At 39.7% G+C, this 18,955-nt stretch overlaps 1 protein-coding gene across 1 annotated transcript; it reads right to left on the bottom strand.

The window, feature by feature from the left end:
- Window positions 1-535: 535 nt before the first annotated feature.
- On the bottom strand, window positions 536-18,312 carry LOC307017884 (protein APCDD1-like). Its single transcript, XM_079647784.1, has 5 exons — window positions 17,926-18,312; window positions 11,663-11,849; window positions 9,820-10,345; window positions 2,236-2,557; window positions 536-1,458 (listed from the first exon to the last, which is right to left on the bottom strand). The coding sequence occupies exons 1-5, from the start codon at window positions 17,963-17,965 to the stop codon at window positions 1,001-1,003; spliced, it is 1,533 nt and encodes a 510-aa protein (XP_079503910.1). The 5' UTR covers window positions 17,966-18,312; the 3' UTR covers window positions 536-1,000.
- Window positions 18,313-18,955: the final 643 nt, after the last annotated feature.

Genomic DNA, 18,955 nt, shown 5'->3' with positions numbered 1-18,955 from the left:
AAAAACATTAAAGAGTATCAAAGCTTTAATCTTATACATGTATCCAGTTACAGAGACATTTCTTGGAATCCATTTAAGGTTCTTCCGGATTCTGCACCATCAATTATAATTCACTGGCTCTTAGAAAGATTTTCCATTTAAGAACTAGTTTGTTATGATGTATTGTAGAAGCCTGCTAGATCCAAACAGGTTCACTCATTCATTTTTAACCGAAAGCCCACGAGTGAAACGTTCTGTTATTTGGTGATTGCAAATTTGTATGCATTTAGAAAATTAGAATGTCTTGACACAAGCAAAACAATGGAATCTTATTTTGATTACTTGGGGATTTTGCAGAACGTATTCTCATGATATAGGTTTTGTGAATTCAGCCATATTGCCCCTTCAATTGCTGACACGAAGCTAGAGTTAAAGCCAATTTTCCAGGTGCAGTGTCCTAGTCTGAGTATGACATAATAAACAGAAACAAGTCAGGTGTCGGCTAGTGAGGATGCCACTCTTTGATCAGTGAGTGAATACCAATATCTCTTCAGGGTGAATGTAAGGTAGGTAACTTTATTGTATACAAAATAATGTGAAATGATGACATAACTTCTGCAGAGTTTGTCATACTGTAAGGCAACATTTCAAATGCTGTAAGTAGTGTAGTTCCCTTTGACTGTAAACCATGACTGAGTTCATCGTAGAAAAGACTTCCAACAAGTCGTGTCTTTTTGTGGCACCAAGAAATGACTTGATAGATGTAGGAAAATACACAGTATAAACAAACTCTCAGGTCTATGTGGATATATCTTTGTATATTTGTGGAAACAGACAGGTCGGTCTTTGGTTCCACTCTAAAGTGCTAAAGGTTCTGTGGAGCAGCAGTGTCGAGTCTTTGGTTTCTGGTCACAACAAGTTCACTTTTATCACCAGTTTTGATCCTCTTTCACATCAGAGAAGTCAAACGTTTGCCTGCCCTTGTAATCCACACTGTGTCTTTATGTAGAAAAACGTCTCTCTAGCTCTGCCAGCGGAGAAGCAGAGACGTGATGAAGGTGAGGAGAGCCACGGTGACGTGCTGCTGGCTGCCTCTGTGCCCCCCTCTGCAGGCATTGTGGTTCAGATGAGGCCTGTTCTCCGTCCTGCTGAAATCTGACGGCTGGCTGCTGGCCGAGCATTGAACCAGCGGCATCTGGTAGGAGGACGCCCTCTTCTCCGTCCGGTCGGGGCTGGATCCGTCGCTGGGCCGCTGGCCGTTGAACAGCAGGTAGCGTCCGTGGGCATCCTGCTCCATGCGGAACAGCTCGTACTCCGTGTGGGGGAGGCGGATGCCCAGCGCCACACAGCCGTTTGTCAGGGTGACGTCCTGCTGCACCCCCATCTGCCAGGAGCCCTGCACCCCACACTCGTTACCGTTGAAAACGTTGAGCAGGGAGGTGGTGGCGACGTCCATGGGAGTGACTCTCATGTGGTTCACTAGACGAGGAAAGACAAGAACACCCGTTAGCGCCCAATGCTTCTAACAGCAATCCTGAACCTCCACGTTTCTAAAGACTTTCTCAAAATCCAATATTCTCATATACATTCTTTTGAAATGGATTACTCTGTCTGCATAATGAATACTTTTACTTGTACGTAACATTACACTTCAACTAAGTCGAACTAAGCTGATACTAGTCACTAACCTTGTAATTTAGTATTTAATTATAAAGTTATTTTATTTTTAAACCACCTGACAATTTATTTTTAAATTTTCTCTGCCTATTTCTTCCTTTGTTCTGCTGCAACAACTGGATATTCTGTCTGGAGTTAAATAAATATTCAGTCTTTTTCTGCTGAAAATGCTGCAAAACTGGTGAAATGTGCATATTCAGCAAACATGTTTTTATAAAGCTACAAGCAGAAAAAGTTTTAAAAGAGCCTAAAGTCTAAACCACACTGATGAGAGATGGCGACAATATTTGTATTCATTTCAGAAAGTAAGGACAGAAAATTGAGGAGTAACATTTGGTTTTCTAGTAACTGCAAATGTAGTCCGCCCTCAGAGAATTGATGGTATATTTGTACTCTTTACCACAGCTGTAGGACAAGAAAAGAACCAGTCTTTTTCCAGCTGAATCTTTGTCCTTGTCATTAGTTTATTGTTTTTTTTTAATTTATATATGATTTATTTGTGACATTGTAGACCCTCACATGTACATTAAAGGCAGTAAAAGAGACCATTCTACCAGGGTCAACAATTTAACCGGTTACCTTTGAAGACGAACTCTGTCCCGCCCATCACGCGGGTGGAGTGGAGCCCCCGGCTGTAGCGCCCCCGGGCGTAGATGCTGAAGGTGGGGTGTTTGCACATGGGGTCGGAGTAGTGGTAGTAGTGGCCCTCCCAGGTGTGGTTGTTGGCGTGGAAGATGAAGTGGCGGGTGAGGAAGAGCACCTCGGGGCGCACTTCGCAGCGCTGGCTCACCCACTGACCGTACAGCCCCACCGTCAGGTCGGCGCGCGGGGCCAGGATGGGGGGGTGCAGCGCGTCGGAGCGGAAGATGATCCGGCAGTCGATGCAGCCGTGGTCGTGGTTCTGGGGAGAAAGGGAGGTGAAAGGTGAGCCTCGTATACATGTATAAAAAAAGGAACAGCAGTTTATGGTAAAATTAAGATCCTTAATAAAGAACGAAACATAATAATTATCAAGGAAATGTAGTAGTACTTTTAAAATGTGTAATATTTTTAACCTACTATAAAGATGCTTTAATCAGAAACATTAAAAAACTGTTTGATTATCACAAAATCCCTTACATTTGCACTTAAAGGTGGGGTAGGTAAGTTTGAGAAACCGGCTCGAGATACACTTTTTGTTATATTCCATGGAATGCTCTTAACATCCCGATAGCAATGAATATCTGAAGTGTTTTGACAAAAAATCCATTCAAATGTCATCTGTGGAAGCCGTAGCGCTGTAAAAAGCACGACCAATCATTTTAGCCGGCCCGGCTAAAATAACTGGATGGCCTACCTGCCTGTCAGCCTTCCATCTGTTCACATTCACAAACTTATCTCGTGCCCTCATTGGTCATGTGCGCGTTCGTGTGTGTTGGAGGAGGGGCTCTGTAAGGAAGTGGCAGATTTTTTCCGGCTGTGTATTTTCAAATTCTAGCGCACTCGAGCTGGTTTCTCAAAAATTACCAATTCACTTCAGAAACACTCTTTGTTATATTCCATGGAATGCTCTTAACATCCCGATAGCAATGAATATATTAAATGCTTTGACAATAAATACATACAAAAAATGCATCTGTGGAAGCCGTGGCGCTGTAAAAAGCACGACCAATCATTTTAGCCGGCCCGGCTAAAATAACTGGATGGCCTACCTGCCTGTCAGCCTTCCATCTGTGCACAAACTTATCTCGTGGTCATGTGCGCGTTCGTGTGTCTTGGAGGAGGGGCTCTGTAAGGAAGTCTAAAGGAAGGGACAGATTTTTTTCGGCTGTGTACTTTCAAATTCTAGCGCACTCGAGCTGGTTTCTCCTCTCTTACCTACCCTACCTTTAACAAGATGAATAATCTATTCATTGCCATTTTCTGAATACAATTTATTAGTATATAAGTTAATGTCAAATGGAGACCGTAGTGTAAAATAACATTTTCACAGGGTGGGTAGCACAAACTAAATAAAAAATAGTGATGAAAAACTACAGTTCCCACTGAGTATCACTGTATAAAATTTCAGTCAAATAAAACCCAACAGCGCTGAAAGCTTTTAAAATCCATCACCAGAATCAGGAAATCCACAATAAAAAAGCAAACTCTTTGGCGTCTGCTTAAAGTTAAAGGAGAAAAAACGATTTCCTCCAGTCTGTATCTCTCGAGTGTTGGAAGCCAGACAGGCTCCAGCATTTTTCTCATGGTGATCACATCATTTCTCCGTAAAAAGACAGATGTCTGGTCGAACTTAAACCATGACAACGGGAAGTCCCGCAGCGAACAGAGGGCTTAAACATCTTGCTACTTACAAACAACAGCGGGAAGTCCTTTCTTCACACTCGTATCGATGAACAAGTGTATAAACGATCATAAATCACGTTAAGATCGCATCGTGTCTGGTTTAGTGGACCCTGGAGCAGCATGTGATCATAATATCCACAGCTGTGGGGCTCAAATACTCAGAGCTGGGGACCTTCATCAAACTTTATTCCACTAAATATTTTCCAAAAACTGAACTCCAGGGAGTCAGTGGAGTTTTGTTATCAGGGTGGCCAAAATGTAAGACCTGACCTTCCCCTAACCAATCACTCTTTTCCCCAGACAACATTATGTTCACAAGAAATGTATGGGAAGTTTATCAATGCAAAAAGAAGCGGAGGGAAACACGAGTATCCCTCCATCGTACTGATGAGATAATCCCTGAGCAGCTCCACAACGCTGCAGAGTGAGAGGCCTCCTGTGTGCATGAGAGTATGTTTTACTGCACTTCTGCATCTGTGTTTATGTGTGTAAGTAAGAATGTAGCAGGGGAAAAATGAATAAGTAAATACAGTGTGCAGAGAGAAAGGTATGCATGTCTATTTTAACATATACTTTACATGTGTTGACACAAGGAAAAGAGCTAAAAGGTGGAGGTTTTCTGCGGCAGGTGTGGAAAACATGTTCCAGGTCTGCAGGAACTTTGAGCCTCTAAAACACAGACGGCCTGTGACATGGAAAGAAATGGCGCGACTCTGAACACATCTTCCTTCTATGGATACTAACTTCCCACTTTTTTTGTTCACATAGCTCATCCATGGCAAAGAGGGGTATCTGAATATTTTTCCTAATCCCTCCATTTAGACAAATATAAATCCACTGAGCAAAATACAAATGATTACATTGAATAACAACCATGAGGTTGCAAACTAAGAACAGCAAGAAAAATACAGATATATTTACCTCAAATGAGCCAAACGCTTGTAAGAGGTGGTGTTTTAGTTTGAAATGAGCTAAATCCCTTTAACTATGAGAAATGTATTATTTTGTCGATCAAAATTAAGACTGGAAACGGGTTATACTGGAAACGGTATTATATATACTTCTCTGAACAAGTGCTTTTAAACTCACACATTTCACATGTTTTTAAATTGCACTTCTTTGTAGAAATGACAGTTCCATAATTGAAATTAAAACATTTTCTTAAAAATTACAAAATAAATTATCAAGATAGACCTGTCTTTGTCCGTCAGCATTTTCCCTTAACAAGGGATCAACTAACGTTAAAAACAGAAGAGCCCTCATATCCAATAAAATAGGTGATGCTATGATAAACTTTTCTTGAAAGCACAGACAAGATTCTCTCAGTAAACTTTTGTAACTGTTGCAATAAAAGAATTGGCTCAAACAAAGCAGTTCATATCCTTACTGGAATTGAATATAAAATAGGAAATGAGGGAGGATATTACTGCCATTACTTCATATACAGTACATTTATTAATTCATGTTTTACGGCTACATTTGGCAGCCACTTTAGTTTGAACCGACGTACAAATGAGGTTCAATCCAAGCCACAGTAGATCAAGAAGAGTTAGAACAGAGTTTCACTTTGTCAGGCAGCCATCTTTCATTAGGGCATTTTGGGGATTACCATCGTTCAGGGGAAGATGATGTCCAGAAGCAAAACTTTTACGAGGAACAGAAACCACGTCAGGCTTTAAAAGCTTCTTGGTTATTTCACTGACACTACGCCCAGTGGTGGAATTTAACTAAGAACATTTACTCAAGTGCTGTACTCAAGAACAAATTGGAGGTACTTACACTTGAGTACTTAGAGATAATATTGTACTTTTTGCTCCAATATGTATCCTGTTACTTTTCAGATTATAGCTTTTCGGCTTTTCATATAGCTTCATGATGACTTCTGTTTTTACAAACCTAAAGTACATTTTACTGATTTGCTAACATACTTTTGCTGAGTTAAAGGTTTGTATGCAAGACTTATAACAGGGTATTTTCACAGTGTGGTACTACTTTAACTTAAGGATATGAATACCTCTCCTCAAGTGACAACATGTGTGATTTCCCATTTTGGGATCTTAGAAAGAGGACTTTCTAGGAATTCATTACAAGAGTCTTTTCTTAGTGTATCCGTCTTCATCGCCCAATATCTAAATATATTTCAAAGGCTCACATAGATGAGGCAAAAGACCAAAAAAGTAAACTCGGCAGGCATGGCAAATAAACCTCTGCATGTGGGATACGTGTAAAAACAAGATACCCTTAACCAACAACAACAACAACATAAAGACACAGGCTTCATTATCAACTGGTCGTTCCTCCGCCTCAGTGATGACGCAGCGGTGAACCAGGCGACAGAATATGGAGAAACCAGAACTGAAATAATATGTAAAAACAAAGTCTGGTGCCTTGCTCTTGCATCACTGCTGAGATCCGTCCAATAACCACGATTGATTGCTCTGGCACCAGCACGCTCTGGACTGGGACCAGCTCTGGGTACGCCACTTAGGATTAATGGATTGGATCGTCACCATAGCAGTAAAAATCCCTGAAAAGAAACCATTACAACCTCAAAAGAGGGTCAGAAGAAGTGAGGTATTTTATACCACTGTTTCACTGAATTGCAAACCACTTTACTGTAGGTTTACAGTAGGTGACCAATGGGGCTCAACATCTGACCAAAGCTATAAAATGAGGTAAGACGCTCAAAACATGTTTGTAAATCTCTAGGATCGCTTTAATATAGAAGCAATATTCTATTTCAAAAGAGAAAACACACAGATTTTACTCAGTGGTGAGGAAATATGGTTATTTGTCATTTTGGTTAGCTGACCCTTTAAAGCAAGGGTGTCCAAACTATGGCTCGGGGGCCATTTTGAATCGGCCCTCAGCAAATTCAAAAAGTATATTGGAGTATGGCCCACAGATTGAATTTGTGCTTGCCTTGTACTTCTTAAATATCGATAAAAACGGATATTACGCAGTACTCATGTGTTAAGAAGCCCACTTTTCAAAACAAATTCAGTCAGTTAAAGTTGAAAACATTTTCCATCAAATCTAAGTTGATAAGGAAAAAGCCCAATAATTTATTATCACAACATGCTTGAAATACACCCTTCATATTTCCTCTTAATAAGCAATCTGAAGCTTCTGTTTTAAGGAAGGAGCTACCAACAAATAAATGAAACCCTATGGAGAGCTGTGATGCAGGCTGTTGTTGTATTAAGCATCATTTACCTACATTCGATACATTTTGCTAACTTATAACTTTACTCATGAGGCAATATACCTCCCCTCTAGTAAGTGAGCCAGCCTTTCGAATACATTTCTGTATGTGGCCCTCAGTGAAAAAAGTTTGGACACCCCTGCTTTAAAGGCAGTGCTGTAATTCAGTTTCAGTCTTTGGAAGTGCAACAAAAAGTAAATCCCATTTAGTCCGACACCTCTTTTCTTCTTGTTCACGGACAACTGAGGAGAAATGGAGCACATGCAACACTTTGATTTAAGCCTCAGGCATGCATGAAATCAGACCCGGTATGTGCTCTCTGGAAAAATTCAAATGGCCGCATAATTCAAAATCCTAGGAATACCACATGTTGATCGCTCCCAGAGATAGGCCGGGTCTCACATTGCACTCTGCGGGCGGAGGGGCTTAAGGGGAGCAGCTCTGGTCATTACAGCACCGCAGGAGGGTCTTCTGATCACAGATCCTCACTCCACACACTGTTTACATTCTGATCAGCAACACCAAGCCCTATCATCCCTGTACACATGGGTGTTTATTTAGACAGCGGACCAGAACAGGATTTCATTGTAATCTCTGTAGGGTGACAGTGAAAACATCACTAAGGTTTCAGCCAGCGGGGAAACTGCTGTTCAGAAGTGTAAATAGAGAAATGACATCCCGTAAGCACAGCGGAGGAAAGAAAGGACTCTTTCTTGATCCTGGATTTGTTAGATGAAGTCAGTATGTACATAGTTTCTGGTTTCTAACAGTGCAAATGTTTAGTGTGGAAGGGCAAGATTGTTGACATGAACACTGATCCTAAATCAGATTGGGATTAAAAAGTATTTGAATTGGTCTTAGTTGGTGGTTTGTTGTCGCAGACAGGTGGAGTTACATTTAGATAGTATCATAAGAAATGGATCACTGAAAATAAAAATCACTTGTCCTTCTACACTTTTCAACATCTATTGTCTTTTCTGATTATCCCAACGCTCCTAAACCTTAAAACAAAGACTTCCAACTACTATTCTACCAACATCTCCGCACATTCTTGTGTCAACTACTCTCAACATCGACTCTCATAAAAGAGGACTGTTCTTAAGGTCAGTTCATGCTGTTCCTGGTGTGTGTGGTCTTTTCAGTGTGACGGGCTGACACAGTGGGAGCTGAGTTCAGCAGAGGTTTCTCCACAGAGCTGCGTGCTCTGTGGAGAAAAACAAAACTCTACTCCCTGCTTGGTTGTGCATTCCAAAAAGCCTAAAACGCAGAGGATGGGAAGAGTTTTCTGGCTGCTTCCAGTAAGTCTTTAGGAATACTAGAGAACAAACTCGACAAAGGCCTCTACAGATGCAACAATCAGATCTGCTGATTTATTAATAAATACAAAGAAACATTCAAAGATGGCATATTATCTATAGCAGGGGTGTCAAACTCAAGGCCCGGGGGCCAAATCCGGCCTGCGACTTCATTTTATGTGGCCCTGCAAGAGCTTGCAAAGAATATAATATGTTTATTATATATTATACATGCCACTTTACAGAAGTATGTTGCCCATAAACTACATGTCCCACAATGCATCTCGTTTTGTGACATGCACACTGAAGAGACTTGCAATTATTTGGCCTGGATTTCTGCTTTCAGACGTAGTTAATTACTAAGTTATTATCCTATCCGATAAAAATCAAATTCAGAGGCAATAATGTAATATAATACATTATTTATATATATTATATATTTATAGTTACAACCGGCCCTTTGAGTGCAACCTTTATGCGAATGTGGCCCGCGATGAAATTGAGTTTGACACCCGTGATCTAGCTCAACCAAAGATTGCTTTTACTTCATTTGAAAAACGTTTAGTCGCCCCAAGATGTGAAACAATCTTAAATAGAGTCTAAAGTCACGCATTACGATTATACGATAACAGTTTATTGTCAGATCAGGTCTGAAATGCTTCTTGCATCACGGCAGAACTATTTACAACATCAAGAAAGACAAATAACAAGACGTGTTGTTGGCCAGCCTCAATATGTTCTTATGCTAGGTTGAGCTAAAAACAGCTGACAAAAAGGAAAGGCAATCTCAGTTTAGTATGCAAGCAACATGTTCTTATTACCACAACACCCAACTGAGCACCTTAGTTGCTATGATTCAACCTGAGAGGTGCATGCATGTGGAACAAAATTCATAGCAATCCATTCAAAAGTAGTTGAGATATTATACTTAATAAATGATGACGTGAACCTTGTGGTGGTTCTGGAGGGGAGTCAGAGGATAACTAAAGTCAGGCTTGTACAACCTTTTATGGCAAATTATGAGATAGTCGTTGAGACATTTTATCTGGACCAAAGCGATGGACCAACCAACGGACATCAAAACATTGCAATGATCAGAAAAATCTAAAAGATGAATCCCCTTCTGTGTTGCAGAATTGTGTTTTTGCTTGTTTTCTATGGTAATCACCTCACAACCCCTTGTATTTCTCTTTTAATCCCTTGGTAGGGGAATTAGTAACCTACACAAATAAAGCAACTAAATAAACTGATATTCTCACACTTCTACGAAGAACCCACAAAGCCACATTTCCTCCTCATCCCTGTAATCTTTGAATAAAAGAGGATCATGTGTCTCACCTTGGCGTTCTGCAGGGCGGTCTGGTAGCTGGACGGCTTGTAGTACAGCCTCTGGGACGGCTCGGTGTGGATGTCTCCCAGAAAGAGCTCCTCCACCAGGTGATCCGGGCTGTGATGCAGGTACTGCTTCTCCAACCTCAGCAGCTGCAGCTCATGCATGGCGAAGTTAAGTTCCCGGGAGCAGTCGTATCCGCCCTCCTCGCTCCACAGCTCGTAGGCCACGCTGGGCTCCCAGGGGCCCGTCACGGCTCCTTTGCAGCTGTGGTTCAGCCTCTGACTGAGCTCGTTGGCCACGGTGGCGGTGTGACAAACCATCTGGACGCGGTGGAGGTGGTACTCCGCCTCTGTGCCGCCGCGGATGATCCAAGAGGCCTGGCGAAGGCGCAGGCGGCCGCGGATCACCAGGGTGTACGACGGTTTGGTGCAGTGGTTGTCCTCGTAGTAGAACTGGTGAGCCTGGAAGCTGTTGTTGGAGTAGAAACTGTAGGAGCGCGTCAGGAACTCCGGGCCTGGTCTCACCTCACAGCTGCAACAGAAAAACAGCGGTTTCAGATAAACAACATTCAAGACCACATGCAGAAGAAGTTGAAGTAAATACCAAGAAGTTTTGAGTTTCTCATGTCTAGAACTGAGTGTTTCAGTGAGCCTGTTTCTCATTCATTAACTGCTCCCAATATATTTTAATTAAGCTTTCCTATCACATTAATTTGTAGCTACTAGCCTAAAACATTTTTGTAAAAAAAGTCCAAGAATGTTGATTTGGCATGTAATTACCAAGCGGTAATATATACCTCTATATATATATATATATATATATATATATATATATATATATATATATATATATATATATATATATATATATATATATATACAGTCTATGGTAATTACATGTAATAATTAGCCTTCTTTAAGATACTTCAGGGGGCACATCTGAAACAAAAAACGCATTAGATTGTTGACCACATTTTGGATTCTACTTTTTGCAGGGACTTGAAAATGTGCTTAATATCACCGTAATCCATTACACTTTTATAATGGGGTCAGAGTTCAAATATGTGCATAGCAATTCAGAAACCAGAGATAAATTAATTGAAAACTGTGTTTGTTAGTCCAGGCCTCTGTGGCTGTGGCTCATGTTAGCATAGCCTTATTAGCACATGTTGGTATAGCATGCCAACACAATACATTTCTGGTCATTTCAATATTATTACTGTGATCATTCACCTTCATAATGGATAAGACTCAATAAATGTAGTAATTCATTCCATTAAACTCCAGTTATAGGTATTACTTCTCTTCAATTCACAAAATGTTTGTTGCATTAGCTCCAACCCAGATAACCTGCTGCTAACTGCCAAACAGGAAGTGAGAGCTTCCAATAGGCTTTATAGTAGAGGTACCTCAGACTGTACCATGTAGGGTAAAGTGCAGGGAGGTTCATTGATTCAGAAAAGATTTTAATTTTAAACTAGCCTAAACTATTTGGATAGTTAAAAGCTATCTTTTTGCAAGAACTTACCAGACACCAGCCTGCATCCACTTGGTCATGCACAAACACACACAACTTCAGGAAAAGCAAGAATCCTAAAAATGTGCTTTGAATAAGCTAATCAATTGTAAGAATGACTACATTGGCTTCAAATTAGCCCAACCTTTCTAAGTGCTACATAAAGAAGTGAGTGTTTTTCAAATGTGTCTTTAATTTGTCTTATTTATGGTACTTTCTAATGCTCAACGTTTAGACAAAACAAGTGTCTTTTTTAGTTTAGTAAGAAAGACACTTGACCTCCATGTCAACTTTGAGGCTCCTAAGGATGTACAAAAACACACAGCTGTTTACCTGGTGGAGACCCAGTGCCCCTCCACGTTGGGAGGCATGAGCACAGAGATGCGGGCTCCGTTGTGAAGGTGCTTCAACATGTGCTGGCACTGGGAGTCTTTGAGGGACCGACCGAAGGCTTTCTCCAGAGCGAGACGGCTGGACCCGACGTCTGGGTGGTGCAGAGAAGAGCCTCCTTCAGCCCAGCCTGCAGGAACAGAAAGGACACCAAAAGATGTAGCTCAGGTTATTTCTCTTCTTCTTATTGTTATTGTTTGGGAATTTAAAATATATATACAAAAGACACAAAAGAAAAAGGCTTAGATGTGTGTATTACATGGAAGCACCTCAGGATTCAGATTATTTGCTTGATAAAACTCCAAAGCTTTGAAGGATACAAGTTTCTTTATCTCTTTTTGTTTGATTTGAGCATTAAAGCAGTGTTATGATTTATACTAAACCCCTCAATTGATACTGACACTAAACAAAAAACAAAAAAAAATGGATCCAACACAAAATTAATGTTTAAAAAGTTCCATTCATTGATGTTTGATCCCTATTCAAATGTGAAACCACTAAAGAATGAGTTTAGTTTGGCAGAACCTCCTTCTTTTTGATCGTTGAACTTAAATGAATTACAATAAAAAGCCACTGCTAAAGTCCATTACTCTTAAGTTTCTTTTTGAAGTTTCTCTCATGTTTTCTTTCTGCTTATTCAATCAGCCAGGCTTCTTTGAAGCTTTTAGAGAGTCTCATGTAGTCATTTTAACTCATGTCATCACCCTGGGATTACAGGGCTTTATCGGTGACCTGCAGCACCTGGTATGAGTGGAGTCTTTATGGGTTAATATTAGCTGAACATGTGATGAAAATGCAAAGCTTAGATGTTAAAGGTGAACAACTGAGACCTGGCTTTCTGCTTCCATTAAAACAGACATCAAGTAACATAAAGAAGTAATGTTAAAAAAAGGGACAAGAGCAGTATTGAGGTTTGAAAACTATGAATTCCCACCCTGAACGTGTATCCCCGATGCACCACATGAAATAACTATACCTTCAACAATGGACTGAGCTTAAGGGGGATACAATATCGGAAATGAAAGCATTTCCAAAAGCCTGCAGCCACAGAAAAGCCTTGAAGCTCACATTCCAGCGAGGATTTATTCCATGTAATACTCTAATATCACCAAAATCTACCTTGAAATACGAAGACTTTGACTTAAATTCTTTCTATTTGGACCCAACTCGCCTGGCAATATCATTGAACACTTTGGTATGCTTCTGCTTCTGTGATTTTTATTTCAAAGGAGGAACAAGAAAGATATCTGATTAAAGAAACCAAAAAGCTCCATTAAGAACAAAACTCCTTCCAGTTGTTTAATGCTCAGAAACGCCTACATGTTAGCAGAGGCTTGTGTGCAAATCACCACATCACAGCGCTGCTCAGTGGAAACACTGCAGAGACGTGAGCCCCCGACTCAGCTGGTTGCATTAGTAACGCTGCTGGCTGAGATGTGGTAAAAAAATCTAAGACAAGGCTTCGGTTTGCCGTTTGTGTGTGTGTGTGTGTGTGTGTGTGTGTGTGTGTGTGTGTGTGTGTGTGTGTGTGTGTGTGTGTGTGTGTGTGTGTGTGTGTGTGTGTGTGTGTGTGTGTGTGTGTGTGTGTGTGTGTGTGTGTGTGTGTGTGTGTGTGTGTGTGTGTGTATTGCATCCACAGTCAGGCCAGGGTAGGGGAAAGACCCTAAGTTTGTTTTTACAATGAGGAGAGTAAAAACTACCAACGTGGTTGTGAATATAAAAAGGAAACCTGGGGAGATGCTTAATGCAAACACACTTTGTGTTTTACTCTCACAAAGGTTTCCACGCCTCTGATTAAATAGCAGGTGAATTTCAGGGTAACACACACACACACAATAAAAGCTATCAAAATAAAGATATTTGCATAAAACAGATAAGCTTAAATACCCAGATGTTTTTCTCCCAAAGCAAAGTATGAGAAGTCCAATCATACACACAACGAAAGCTGTATACAATATTTAACATCCAAATATTATTCATTTGTTTATAGTATAGTTTTCTTGTGTCAAAATGATGAGTCTAGTAACAAGATACAAGTGCATCAAGAAGATATTAAGTAATCCAACTTAATACTCAGGATCTCAAAGGTAGATATATGCTGTTTTGTTTTATTGGTAGCTAGTGTAATACGTTTGGCTCCCATTGGACTCACGGTAAAAAACAGCAACTAGAAGACATCACCTTGGACCTCAATTTTTACAAACAACAACCATTTTCTGACAAGCAAATAACAATTACTCAAGAAAATATTCTTAATTTACTAATTATTGTCAGCAGAGGTTCAACAAACCTAAGCTAACGGTTCAGTTTATTTAAATTGGCTATTGATAAATTAGCTTTAATTTATGCAATTTATTTTTTGAAAAACTAAAAGATAACTCTCAGCCAAGTGCCAAAACCTTGGACAGCTCCAAAGAATCTAACATTTTGGATTAAGAAACCTTGATATCAGTTCTGCAACAGATGTTATACAAATGTAGGAGCTGATAACAATATGGTGAATCATCTCCTGGCGTACTGTTGCAGCTTTCTAGGGATTATGGGTAATGTATTCCCTTGTCAACAGGGAAACTGACTTCATCTCAGAAACTTCAATATTATATATATATATATATATAATTTAGTATTCCACCCAGTTTTCAAAGAATCAGGGACTTCCCACTTTCAAATACTGTAGGTGTAATGGTTCAAAGGAAAGCACATTTGAACTCTACTCAATGAATAACTTGCATGAAATGAAAAATGAAAGTCTATAGCATGCATCTTATTTAACCGTTTTAGGTGACAGAAGCTGGAGGAAGTGTTTCTGTATCAGACAAGGACGTGACAGACCTGATCCAGACTAGGCTCAATAAGACGTGTTTTATTCATTTGTGAAAAAATCATAACTAATGAAACACAAGGTTTATTAAGAGTCATTTTAACGTTGAAAAAAGGTTTTACATATAGTTACATATACCGGTATATAACTCAAAATGGAAAACAAGGACATTATTATAGAGATTATGTGTCGCCCCTTTTGCTCAATTACTTTTTTAAAGAGGAAGCATCTTACAGATCCTTCTCTACACATTTAATGAGCGTTGAATGTGTGAGTGGTGAGAGTTTGTTCCAATCGCTTTCTTTAAAGACCAAAAACCTCCCCACATTAAGGCAATAATCAGACTGGCTCAACTCAAACCCTCAGCAATCCCTCGCTGATGCAGCTTTCCCAAACTGCTGCTCTCTATCTAAATCAAAGCGCCCACAAAACTCCCAGAGCCCCAAACCACAGAGAACATTTCCAGTTGGCCTGATCCCACCAGTGAGGTCACAGCACTGGGACCCCTGACAAGTGGAGAGGCTCCACATCGTTTATGGGAAGAGAGAAGTGCCAGAGCAGAGACCAGACAAAGGACTGTTCTTTGTGTTATCGTAGCTTTTGGTAGTGAGGATGTTAGACTTTACGGGGGTGGAATGAAATAACATAACGTTTTAGGATTTCAACTTTAAAGTTACTGAGTGGTACAATTTCAAAGAAGTATACTGGCGATGCTTGAGTTTTTATTTCATTTGCAAGACGTTCTACGTCTAATGATTTCAGAGGGAAATACTGCTAACACTAAAAGTATGAGTACACATTAGAAATATACATTTAGCTTGAGGTGAAATCATAAAATATAGATTTTGCTGTTAAAAAGCTTCTTTATCCATGCTAGTGTCTCAGCTACAGTCAATGGTTTCCACTGAATGGTACGGATCTGCAGGACTCATCCCAACTAATTTTGGGACCCGGTCCTTTACTTGATCTCAGTTCCCACTACGCTGTAGGCAGGACCCCAACAAATTTAAATAATTTTCTTTCAGCTAGACCAAAAGTAAGAGTTATGCTACAAGTTCTAATGGGCTGTAGCATTAGCATGTTGATGCTACAGGCTAACAAAAACAACAACAGACTGACATGTTGCTACAAGTTCTGATGGTCTGTAGGCCTATAGCATAAGTAGTAGCATGTTGCTAAAATCAAAATGCACAGCACATTGAAAATGCTAAATGTTCCCCCTGAACATCATCATTATTTAGTCTGCTAGTATGCACATATTTGCTAATGTTGCACTAAACACAAAGTAGTCTTAAGGCTGGTGGGAGTCCACATCCATGTTAACATAAGAAGTGTATCCCTTTTGGTTGATTTGAAATTGTGACTAGCCGTTAATTTCTGCGGCTGGGGTTAAGCTCTGTTTGTTAAACTTACATATGTTGTCCAAGAATCTTTTTTGTTATTTGTACCTATTTGGGTTATTTTTTATGATTGAAAGATCTGTAATTGCAGCACTCATTAGTGTGCTTTATGTTGCCGTCTGGTGCTGCTTTTAAAACTCATATCACAGTTGGTTACCAGACATCTGAAACATAATGGTACTAAATGTCATTCAGCCTGAAAACACGCAGTACTGTAGCAGTGTGTGTTTCAGAGTTCAACTGATAAACTTGTTAGCAAGCTGAGTTTTAAATATATATTATATACCATTTTCTTCTTTTTTTTTATCTCACTGCAATCCTTTTGAAACCTTTATGTTTTGTGTGTTGTCTATATGTACTGTGCGAGACTTTGAAGGCTGATGCACACCGTCAATTACTATAGACAGGTGCTCAGGATGAAAAGTCCAAAAGGAAAGAGGGAATTCCCACATATAGGAAACATAAAACTGAGACAACGTCTTGGTCCTTAGACCTTCATCTCCACAAGGACAAAGGACATACATGTTGTCTCAGTAATACATTTCAATGAAAGTAAACAAAGGTGTGCAGGAATTCCCTTTGCTCTTGCCGTTATATGTAACACATAAAACATATCATAAACTCATACATAAGTATTACATAAAAGCTTAATGGGGTTCATTTTGTTTTGCATCTTTAACACTTGTTTTTCTGAATATATGTTAAACATAGTTCCCTGTATTTGTGTAACTTGAATTAACATGTATCCATGATAGCTGAAGTTGTAAGGTTAATTCACCTTCAATCTTATATAAACCATTACTTTTGATAGTTTAAATAAATGATCAAATTGTCAAATACAACTGTAGTAAGTAGAGAAAAGCAATTTGATAAGTTTCACACTATTTGCCTTTTTTTATAAATCTTACAAATGATTATGGGCTTCAGCCTCAGATGCAGTATAGGTTGAGTGCCAGTTAATACGTAATACAAATTTATAAAATAGTTTTTCAATTAAATGTCCCTCTCTATCTTTGTTATTGCAAACTCCGGTGTCGGCTTCCTGTCCTGGAAATCATCAAAACTTGACAGGGATATAACTGCCCTTCTTCTTAGCCCAACATTAAGATGAACAGGAAGTTGTGGAATAAGCCATCACTTGACAGTTTGTTAAAAACGGCTGGATATTTATAGTTGTAATTAAACTTAAAGACCCTTGTGTGGTCCAGCAGAAGTCTCATTATATTCATATCAATACAAAATGGATCACAAGCTGCTCCAAGCCTTTTTTAAACTTTCAACTCTCCGAAGTTCTCACTCAGGTTTTCTCCCCCAAATACATTTACATCACAGACTAATCTAAGCTGACGGTGCATTTTCATTGCATCTATGAAAGACTGCAATAACACACCACCTAATTGAACGTTGGATTCACTTAAAGACACTTAAGGATAAGTGGACTCCAAAATATCGTTTTATCTCAACCCAGTCATTTGAAGTTGCAGCCAAATGTTGCCTTCACTGTCACTGCCAGCAGATGGATTGGGTCAACTGCACTCCCATAATCCTCTGCTGCTCAGACAGGTTTTCATCAGGAATGGATGTTTTAAGTGGCTCTTAACTCTCCAGTACTTTCATCTGCCCAGCGGCCCCAGGGAAGCTTTTTTTTATTGCCTTTTAGCCTTCAGACATGTTCATCACTGTGGCATAGGGGATAACTAAGCTAGAAAATGTGATTATTATTAGCCCTGCTGGACACAGACACACAGCCATGATGGTAAACAGGTGTGTTGAGATGAAGAGATGTCAGGGTTTAATCTGATACAAGCTTCAAGCATTTAAAAAAAAAAAAAACTAGACATACAAAAAAAAAAGATTAAATAGTTTGGAAGATCTCGTCATTTTTTTTGATTTTGTGCAACATAGCTTCTTTTGTTTTCCATGCACACGTGGAGTCCAACATGTTTTTCGCACTTGCATTGATTAATCTAGTAAAAGTTTCTTACCCAAAAAAGCAACAAGAAGCAGTGTACATAACCGCCCCATTCCGCACTTTGGAGTAAAACGATCGTCACTGGTCACACTGGGGACTTCGGGGTTTCCTTTACGCAGCGTCCTTGTTTATTCCGACATAAATCCTCACATTGTGTATCCAAAGCATGGAACCAACACTCCTGGGATATCCGAGCATCATAGGAAACACACCTCCGGTTCTCAACAGAGAATATAACCCAGAGGTGAACGAGGCTCAAAACGAGATTCACGAGAGGAAGGAAAGTCCAAACTTGACTGAGAGACTGTGGAGAAGTTCAACGCTGCTCTTCACTGCTGAAATGAAGCAGCTCGGTTGCTTTTACGCGCATCCCCCGTGCGCCCTGGAGGAGTGTTTGTAACGTGTGTTCACTGACCGGACTCCCCCGCCTCTGAGGACATTTTGGGGGCGTGGAGTGAGTTTTTTCCCCCGGTGAGGTGCACACTGCAAAAATAATCGCCAATTTGTACAAGGTGTGTGGGACCTCGATATGTTAAGTGTTGAAATATCCTCTAATAACTTACGGTTATTTCTTTTTTACGTAATGCAAACTTGTCGAGCAGCGTTAAAATCATATAATAATGACATCATTGTGCTAAATCTATATTATTTAAACATTATTTTTCAATTATTCCCCTTTAAAACCCGACTTTTCAAGGAAAATCTCCAAATAGGAAATTCTACCAACCAATGCATATTTATCCTCACTGGGTTTGAAGAAAAACTGATTTTAATGTTTTGTTTTGCAGTCAAGACCTATTCATTCATGCTTTGCCTAGGGTGACAATTATTTTATAGTAAGATCTTCCTTACCCCCAACTTTTTACAAACAAACATGTCTTGTCAAATCATATTCTCATGCCAACATAGTTCATGTGATGTGCCAAAGTTATCTAAACAAGACATGACTTGACCTAACAACTATAATTACCGTAAATGATATCATTGCTGCTAAGATAGTTTACTTTGAATAGTACAGCGGTAACCAAACTACAATTCTAAAG

Source organism: Notothenia rossii (genome assembly GCF_949606895.1).
Source record: "Notothenia rossii genome assembly, chromosome: 9".
Taxonomy (NCBI): Eukaryota; Metazoa; Chordata; class Actinopteri; order Perciformes; family Nototheniidae; genus Notothenia; species Notothenia rossii.
The sequence above is the reverse complement of the archived record's forward strand: the minus strand, read 5'-3'. Positions and strand labels throughout refer to the sequence as shown.